At 56.4% G+C, this 9,333-nt stretch overlaps 2 protein-coding genes across 2 annotated transcripts in view; both read right to left on the bottom strand.

Annotated features, from left to right (window-relative positions):
• The window catches only part of LOC103740013 (cytochrome b-245 light chain), an 11,156-nt gene extending 10,972 nt beyond the window's left edge, over positions 1 to 184 (bottom strand). Inside the window, exon 1 of the mRNA XM_008840547.3 lies at positions 46 to 184. Within this exon, the coding sequence (XP_008838769.1) occupies positions 46 to 103 (58 nt within the window). The 5' untranslated portion in view covers positions 104 to 184. The remainder of the gene's footprint in view (positions 1 to 45) is intronic.
• Positions 185 to 832: 648 nt separating this feature from the next.
• The window catches only part of Mvd (mevalonate diphosphate decarboxylase), a 9,317-nt gene continuing 816 nt past the window's right edge, over positions 833 to 9,333 (bottom strand). The window contains exons 2-10 of the mRNA XM_008840546.2: positions 6,135 to 6,205; positions 5,551 to 5,665; positions 5,159 to 5,305; positions 4,029 to 4,228; positions 3,627 to 3,701; positions 3,281 to 3,499; positions 2,782 to 2,897; positions 2,096 to 2,204; positions 833 to 1,469 (exon numbers count right to left, since the gene is read on the bottom strand). Of these exons, the coding sequence (XP_008838768.1) occupies positions 1,389 to 1,469; positions 2,096 to 2,204; positions 2,782 to 2,897; positions 3,281 to 3,499; positions 3,627 to 3,701; positions 4,029 to 4,228; positions 5,159 to 5,305; positions 5,551 to 5,665; positions 6,135 to 6,205 (1,133 nt within the window). The 3' untranslated portion in view covers positions 833 to 1,388. The remainder of the gene's footprint in view (positions 1,470 to 2,095; positions 2,205 to 2,781; positions 2,898 to 3,280; positions 3,500 to 3,626; positions 3,702 to 4,028; positions 4,229 to 5,158; positions 5,306 to 5,550; positions 5,666 to 6,134; positions 6,206 to 9,333) is intronic.

The following is a 9,333-nucleotide window of genomic DNA, read 5'->3' as shown; positions in this document are numbered from 1 at the left end:
TCCGCTCCCCCCGACCCCCCCGACCCCCTCCGGCCTGCCACTCACTCAGGCCCGACGCCAGCGCCTGCTCGTTGGCCCACATGGCCCACTCGATCTGGCCCATGGCGAGGACCCTGGACGCTCACCGCCACCGGGACGAGTCTGCAGCCCACCCCGCAAGCCCTCGACGTATCGCCCCGCCCCGCAGGCCCCGCCCGCACCCGGTCCCGCCCCCTCCGCAAGCTCCGCCTCCGAGCTGCGTCCCAGGGCCTCCCCTTTCCTGGTCCCTCTATCTGAAGCCTCCACCGTAGGGCAGCCTTCCTCAGCCGGAAGGTGCCCTTGACGTTTAGGACTGCCTGTGACTTGTGTCCCCAGGAAACGTCCCCTGGGGCACCTGACCTGGCTCCTAGTTAACGGGTAATAGCTGTACTGACGGGGATGAGGTTACTCCAAGCCCGTCTGGGCGGGTACAGGTGTGGCCTGGGTCAGACTTCAGGACTCACAGGTCCATGACTAACTGGAGGGAGGTGGACATGCTGTACAGGGCTGGGAAAACCCAGAAAGCAGGGGCAGCCAAGCACTGCGGCACTGTCTGGTCTACACTGGCTCCCACAGCAGCGGCATCTGTTGAGGTGGCATAGGGGAACAAGGGGCAGGAGACTGTCACAGGAGGGCTCAGGGCAGGTGCTGGCTTGTGGGCACAGTGGGAACCATTCCAGCGGGACCTACTTCAGGCCCCATCTCTGGGCCACAGAGGGGAACTAGATGAAACTCTCCAGCGGCTGGGGACCTGGGCTGTAGAGAGAGACTCCAGAAAGCGCTGGCTTAGGAAGTAAAGCACATCCCGGACAAGTGGTGGGCAGCAACATGGTTTATTCCTGGTGTCAGAAGGCCCAGCACCTTCATGTGCCCACACCCACATGGACCCCACCCTGTGGGCTCAGCAGCCTCTACCCTCACAGGGAGGGGGGTCACTGGTCACTATAAAGAAATGTTCCCATTCACAGCATGGTTGGGGTTCAGGAGCCCAAGCCTCAGCAGAGCCACTGCCAGCAGCAGCCAGCCTCCTCTGTGGGTTCCTGAGGCCTGTGGAGCCTCTTCACTGGGAGGACAGACTCCCGTCCCTGATGAGCTCCTCTTGGAACACTGGAAGGCCCAGAGCTTGGGTCAGGGAGCCCTTCAACAGCCAGCTGGGGAACATGAGGCACTTGGAAGGGGACTAGCCACCAGCTACCTAGAGAGCCGTGCACTGCTGCTCTACTTCCCCCAGCACAGCACCATCACCAGACAGCCCCACAGGTCCCTACAGGCAAGGCTGACCATCACACCAGCTCCCTAATCCCAACAAGCATCTCCTTCTCCAAATGGCATGTGTGATCCAACATGGAAGAGGTCAGGCGTGGAAGAGGTCAGGCAGCCCACTGTGGCAGGCCATCAGGACCCAGCAGGTGTACGTGGGGGTCATCTAGGACTTGAGGCCCTGGCCCCACCTAAGGGTAGAGAAATCAGTGTCTGGTCATGGGTAATACCAGCAGCCCTACCCACTGCCCCAGAGTCCTTGGAGGCCTGAGGATCTACAGTAGGATTAGGTTCGGGGGCTTCCCTTCCAGGTAAATCCACACCAGCTTGTCTAGACTGAGCCACCTTGGCCACCGGATACTCCTTGCTCTAGCTGAGCCAGGCCCTGGACATCTCAGCAGCCCTCAACACATGGTACAGAAGTTGGCCTCTCTGAGCAGGATCAGGAGACACAAGGATCCTGGCCTGTGTGGGGTGGGGTACACCCTGTGGGCAAAAAACTGGAGCCCAAGCACCCCCTATACTGTTGAGTGGCCGCTTTTCACCTGCATGGCTCCTCATGGGCCTGAGCGACTCACTTTCGCATCCCAACCCCCAACACTCTCCTCCCCTACATACAAGTGGTCCCTAAATAGCCACTGAGAGGGAGGGAGTGAAGCAGAGAGCATCTGACGACCAAACCTACACAGCAGCAGTGGCAACTTCTGTACCATGGCTGCTGTTGACTTTCTGCTTCCTGGCTGAGACACAATGGGGTTAGGGGAGCTGCCTCCAACAGGAAAGGAGGTACCAGCTGTGCACTGTGCACTGGGCTTACCTGAGTGGCAATGATATACTGGACACTGCCAGGGCTGGGCTCCGTAGTCAGTGCGGCTTTCAGCTCATCGGAGAGAGGGGCAGGCGTCACCTGCAGTCCCTTTAGAAACCTGGGCAAACAAGGCAGAAATGCGTGACACATGTGCGGAAGGCCCAGCAGGGCAGCTCTTTAGACAGGTGGGCACGGGCTACAGAGGCTTTGAGGAGGGCAAGGGTTTGCTAGTGGGGAACTGGTCTCTTTTAAGGGTGATGAGAACACTGTGAATTAGAGATTCTGCTAATGGCCACAGAGCAGCTGGATGTGCCCAGAAGACAGTCATGCCAGGGACAAGGGACCATCATAAAAACTCAAGGCACCTGTTGCTGGGGTCCCTGAACTTCAGGGGACATCATTCCTTTCCTTTCTTCTTTTATTTTTGAGATAAGGTCTCATACTATAGCCCACACTGGCTACAAACTCACCTCCTGGGCCTGTAGGTGTAAGGCACCACACCCGGAAACACCAGTTCTTAAGAGAGGGATAAATTTTGTTCACATACCTGTACCTGTGTGGCCACTAGACAGGATTTATGCTGCCGTTTGACAGGGGGATGGCCTAAGATCTCCAGGCTTAGCGCCATGGCCACTCTCTGTTCCTAACAGAACATTCCATGCACCACATCCCCACTATGTGGGAGACACACTCACTTGTCTCCATTTGCTGAAGGGGGAAAGCTGTGCCTCACTGCAGCCACGAACTCAGCCACAGTGTCATCCAGAGTAAAGATCACAGCGTTGGGGCCTGCATCAAACGTGTACGCCACCTGGAACCCACAGCATCACCCCAGCTGTTCACTCAGCACCCTCAGCTCTGACCCTCCCTCTGTTGGGGAAGCTGGGGTCTCCCAGAGCTGGGTCACGCCCCATGGAACCAAACCAGGGAGTGGTATCACCAAACGCCCTGGCATGAGTCACCTCTACCTACAGCTCAGAAAGAGGTCATGGGGCTGTGACTTGTAGGGATCAGACAGCTAGTATATCGGCCAAGAAACAAAGCACAGATCAAATCAGAACCACAGGGTGGAGTTTGCCTGTGCCATGTGCCACAGTCATGAGGCCCGTGGAGGCACCCACAGCCCCAAACCCTTCCATCACCTTCATCTGCCCATGTACCCCATGTCTGCCCACATCCCCCACATTCTGTCACCTTTGTCTGCCCATGGTGGGTGTTGAAGCAGTGCACTAGCTGGATGATGCGCCTGGAGGTGTCGTTGAGGTAGGAGATGGGTGGGAAGGTGTCAAGGCAGGTTGCATGAAACTGGTTGCTGTCCTTCATGGTCAGCTGGGCGAAGCCAGGGAAGTCCCGCTCTTTGATGCAGCGCATCATCTCCTTCATGCGCGCAGGCACAACTGACTCTGCACGGAACTGCAGGGCAAGCAAGTGCATATACTCACTGCCAGTGCCTCTGAGCATAGGAACCCAAGGCCACCCTCCCCAGGGGGACCCTACCCTGAGCAGTGCACTGGTCTTTACCCTCCCCAGCAGGCCTTACCTTGAGCAGGGCGCTGGTCTCCACACTGGTCTGCATGCCCACCGTGCTGCCAGTCTGCTTCTTCTCTGCACTCACCTGAATGGGAAGTGGTGCTGGGACCAGCCCACAGGGGACCCGCAGCTGCAGCTCTATCCCTCAGTCCTGTCCTCTGTCATCCCAACCCTGGGCTCCTGGTCAGGGAGAGGTGATGTGGGTCTATGCCCAGCCACACTCAGATCACAGAAGGGGCACAGCCCTGCCATGTGGGAGCCACTCCTGACTCACTCTTGCCATATAGTCTTGGTTGGTCTACTTTCTAGCCCCTGCTGATCCAGGAGCCTGGTGAAGCCCTTCCATTCCTAGTCTGGGCCCTGAGTGCTAGACAGAGAGCCATCCTACTGGCTGAAGAGTCTATCCACTCACCACAAGGACGAGGATTCGGAGTTCAGGCCAGTGCCACTCGGGGGCCACCTGCTGGGCAATGCTGTCTTTCCCATCTGCCTGTTCTCCCATCTGCCACTCCACGAAGCCTCCATAAAGACTGCGGCAGGCACTGCCTGAGCCCTGCCGAGCCACTTCAGAGAGGTCACCCTCGACCCCATAGACCTGGGCCAGGGTATAAGCTACAGGCACAGAAGAGGGACATGGAGGCAGGGGAGGGTTAAGATGCCATACAGCCCAGCTCTGCTAGGCAGCCCCCACTGTACAGGAAGCAGGATTATGACGTGTCAGAGCTGGAGCTGCAGTGTCTGGACTGTTACTCCCAGCTCCACATCCCTTCACTCAGCACGAGCTTGGAAATGCAGTCAGCCTCAGAAACCACCTCAGGTCTGGGGCTGAGGGAAGTTTCTTTGAGAAGCTGCACCCCAGTGGGGCTTTGAGGGAAGGGAAGGAGTTCAGAAGGCACCAGGAACGGGGACCAAGGCACGTCCCCTGGGGGAGGCTGGTGGCACTGGGGAACACAGTATGGCAGATAGGAAGGCAAGCTTGCTGCTCATCAGCATGGGGCCAAGTCCCCGAGTCTTTAGAAGGTGACCCCTGCCTCCAGGCCTGGTTCACCCACACTCCAAGTTTGGGATGACACAGAGCCAGCTGGGCCAGGAAGCACTATCCCTGGAGCTGCAGAATAAGGGTGGTCTGAGGTCACCACTGTGGGGACTGGCTGTGCCAGGGATGGGGTGACACTGGCCAGTGGCCCGAGGTGAGAAAGCAGAGCTGAGTCTTATGAGGAGGAAGGTTCCTGACAAGTTGGTCAGACAGCCTGGATCCAGCTGTGCCTGAAGCCAGACCACCCCTTGGACTTCTCAGAGGAGCCAAGAACTCCTCCTTCCTCCAGGCACTTGCCAGCTTCGGTGGCTTCTGTCTGTCACTTGGGACACTTGGGAGCTGGAGGGCCTTTACTCATGTTTAGAGAGTACCTAGTACTGGTGTGTCCTAGGACAGGGTAAACTCTGGGACTGTGTACAGTGCCAACGACGAGCACCATACGTGTTGCCAGACAGAGCACCCCCTACGATCTCAGAGCAGAACCCTGGGTCCCTGTGGATACCTACCTAGGCATGCGTAGCCCGCTGCTGAGGACGCCAGGCCTGCAGCCGTGGGGAAGTTGTTCACAGAGGCCACATGCACCTTATAGCTGAGGCTGAGAGGCAGTGCACCCTCACCCTCCATGCTCCTCCGCTTCCGGGCCAGGCGGCGGACTGCAAAGGAGGGGGCGATGAGTGGCCCTGCCATTGGGCAGACCCTTCAGACCCACTCCTGCCACCTCACCTGCCTGAGCCTGGGAGAGGGTTGGGCATGGTTGAAAACTGGGCCAGTACCCCTAGACTTCCCATGTGGACCTGGGGATCTCCAACCCAAGCTCCTCTCTGTCTGCTATGGGACACCTCCTCTGGGCACTCAGGTTCTCCAAAGGCACAACAGGGGCTCCTGCCCCACAACTCACTCTCCCTCAGGCAGGCCTGGAGGCGCGGCTGCCCCACAGCCTCCTCCCGGCCATTCAGCCAGATGCGGTCCTCCGTGAAGTCCTTGCTGATGGCAGCAGTTGTGGTGGTTCTTAGCTGGGAAGAAAAAAGGGGCCAGAGCTGGGGGCAATATCACCAAGCACCTCTTTCTGTCAAGAAGGCCTTTCCTATCCACGACTGGCACGGCTGTTCACCTGGGCAGACACAAGCACGTAGAAGGCCAGGGAACCCACCACAGTCAGCTCTGGGTGGGCAGCAGGAAAGCCAGCAAGCCCATCAGGCTGGGCACACCAGCCCTGCCTCTGCTACACAGGGATAGATCTGTCCTATACCCACAGCAGAACCCTGGATACCTGCCCTTCCTGAGTAAAGGGCTCTGGGTATAAAAGGAGCCCTGAGACTTCGAAGTGTCTGTGGCTAAGGATATGTGCCAAGCAGCCCTAACAGAAACCAGAAGGCTGCAGGCCTAGCTGCCATTCCCACGAGAAGCCAATCCACTCCAGCCATCGGGTGAGAAGCGCCTGGCTGGTGGCCAGAGCTCAACGTCTGTGTGATGCATGCTCACCTGGTCCTGGTGCAGAGTAACACTCAGTGAGGAGTTGATGGGCAGGATCAGCGCCTCGTCCCTCTTCCCCCCTGGAACAACAACCCAGGCTGATGAGTTCCTGGCACCCCCACCGGTATGGCCCACAGTTACCCCCACCCCTTTGTAGCTGGCCCCATCCTGCTGTCATTGCACAGGCTGTGCCACCACCTCAGAAAGTGCCCCCTAGATTGCCTCTGCACTCAGGGGACAGCTGGAGGTCAGTCCACCTCTGCATCTCTCTTTCACTCCACAGATCCACTGTGTGTGACCTGTAGGCACAAAGAGCTCATCAGGTGGCTAGTGGTCCATTCCCCCACCTGCCTGTCCACCCATGAGAGCTGGGTTCCTAACCACACCTCAAATGGCACCCATCAGAATCGCTCTTCTTCAGCCCAGCATGCCCCACGCTGCCTGCTACAGCCAGTGCAGTCAACCTTCCAGAAAGCCAGTGGAAAAGTGGCTTCCTGGCAGCACCCATTCCCTTATCTCGGGCACCATGTCTTTGTTAAGCCTCTACATGTGCACCATTGATTTTGGGGTGTCTGGAGCAAGAGCTAGCAAAGCACTGGTGTTGGGCAGGTGAACCCCTCCATCCTTCACCATCCACAGACATCTACACATGAGCAGCTCTCCTGGAGTCACAGGGCTGCTTTCAGGAAAATGGAGCAGATGCCCTATCCACTAAGACTGAAGCCCAGGTACCCTACAAAAGCCAGCAGGAGGCTCACAGGTAAGAGAAGGAAGGCCCTGGGCCCTGGGCTCCAGGTATGGCTGGGGTGCATGACCTAGGGTGTGCTCCCTGGGTTTCTTTGTGTTCACAGGTTCCAGACCACCAACACTTGCACCCCATCCCATCCAGGGCACCAGGAAAAGGCTGCCCGGTGAGACAGAAATCTACCCTCCATCCAAGGCCCTGGCAGCCTGGCTAAAATGAGGTCAGAGTTTCATCTCTGCTGCCTGCCACACTTCATCCACAGGGGCTGCTTTGGACAAGTGCCACCCAGCCCTTCTGAGTATAGCTGGAGGAGGCCTGATGGCTCCTGCAGGAACTCCACAGAACCCCCAGCAGAACCAGGTTTCACTATACTGTGGGTAGAGCCTGGGCTCCTGTCTCCATCTGCCAGGAAAGAGACCCATTCTCCAACAGTCAGAGGTGTTTTTGTTTTTTTTTTAAACCAGAGTTAAGGACAGTTCATAACTGCCATTGCCATGTGGGTGCTGGGAATTGAACCCAGGTCCTCTGCAAGAGCAGTCAGTCCTCTTAACGGCTGAGCCACCTCTCCAGCCCCCAGTCAGAAGGTTTTAAGAAGACCTGAGTCACAGAATACAACAGAAACCCCTTAGGTTTCAGCCAACCATTTGTCACACCAAAAAGATTGCAGACAGAAGAGCAAACAGACATGAGCCTCATAGATGTCACGATTACTGCCAATGATCCTTAAGCAATGCTTTGAAAATGCTTCGATGAGCAATCAGAAACAAATGAGAAGGGTCCACAAAAAACAAAAGGTAAAGAATGAAATGGAAACATTATCCCAGCATGTCTGTGAAAAGGAGGCCAGCCTGGTCTACAAATTGAATTCCAGACCAGATGGGGCTATAGGGAGACCTGTCTCGAAAACCAAACAAGAAAGGAGAGAGAGAGAGAGGGAGGGAGGAAGGAAGAGATCAGAACAAAAGGGAACCTTCTGTTTTCTTGGTTTTGAGCCAGGGTCTAGTTATGCAACCCAGGCTGGTCTAGAGCTTTATTTAGCCTCCCAAGCACTGGGGTGACAGGTGTGGGATGCAGAATCTGCATCTAACAACATCCTTAGCATGAAAGACAGTATTTTCATCAGAAAAGAGGCAAGGATGCCCACTCCCAACAACCTCACCCTCTTCTCTAAAACAAATTCTCCCCACTGCCATCAGGCAAGAAAGGGAATACAAGGCATAGAGATCCAAGGTGATAAATGATGAAAAACTGCCCCCAAAAGTGCACAAGACATGACAGTTCACGTAAACAACTCAGAGAATCTACAAAAATCCTCAGGATGGCCGGGTGTGGTGGCGCACGCCTTTAATCCCAGCACTCGGGAAGCAGAGGCAGGCGGATCTCTGTGAGTTCAAGGCCAGCCTGGTCTACATAGTGAGTTCCAGGACAGCTGGTGTTTCAAAACGACCAAAAAAAACAACAACAAAATCCTCAGGATGAAGAATGCTCAGCAGAACACAAGGTTAATGTGTTAAAAAAAAAAAAAAAAATCTATCCTAGCCAGGTGCGGTGGCACAGGACTGTAATACTGTAATACCAGCACTTGGGAGGTGGGGACAGGAGGATTAAGGAGTTCAAACCTCATCAAGGAAAGGACAACATTTAATAGGAACAGGAACAAAAGGCTCTGAGGGAAATACAAATTAAAAACCACAGTGAGCTTCTGGAGGCCCACCTGTCAGAGACTAAAGTGAGAAACAGGGACCATGGGAATGGGGGCGCTAGTATGTGGAAACCTGGGACTCTGTAGCTGGTGGGAACACAAGCTGGATCGGCCACCCAGGGAAGGAGAATTCCTCAACTGCCACAGGACTCTGCAGACGGGAGAAGGATGAAAACTTATGTTCTTACAAAGACCTGCCCGCAAATGTGGCGCTTTACTGCTAACAGAGCCCCTCAGGTGTTAACTGCTGGGTGCCTACTCCATGGAGCAGCGCCTAGCAACAGAGGGCAGCGAACCCTTCCTGCACCCACCTACGTAAGCTTCCAGAAAACTGTGCCAAATCAAAAGAGCCAGACTCAATATGCAGGCTGTGTGATCCACGTACAGGGCGGGCTCTCAAAGACCAGGATGGAAAGAGAGCTGGTGTGAGGCTGCTGGGGCCTGCTCCCCAAGCCGCAGCTCTCCAGGTTTACAGCCGCGAGGGGGAGGAGCTTGAGGCGGCCTTCAGGAGTGACCCAGCACCCCCGGCTGGGGTTGGAAAGGGGCAGCACCGCCTAGACTAGCTGGCCGGAGCAGCGAGGTGCCTGTTTCCCCATCCCAGTCCCTGTAATCTCCGCCCTGGCCCGCAGTGACACGGGTCTCCAGCTCCACTACCCTGGATGCCTGCAATGACCTGGGACTCCAACTCTGCCACCCCTGAACCCGGCCGCGGTGATCCCTCCCCAGCCCTGTGCCGCCCCACCCCGCCGTGATGATCCCTC

The sequence above is a fragment of the Nannospalax galili genome, unplaced genomic scaffold (assembly GCF_000622305.1).
Source record: "Nannospalax galili isolate Female #2095 unplaced genomic scaffold, S.galili_v1.0 scaffold459, whole genome shotgun sequence".
NCBI lineage: Eukaryota > Metazoa > Chordata > Mammalia > Rodentia > Spalacidae > Nannospalax > Nannospalax galili.
The sequence above is the reverse complement of the archived record's forward strand: the minus strand, read 5'-3'. Positions and strand labels throughout refer to the sequence as shown.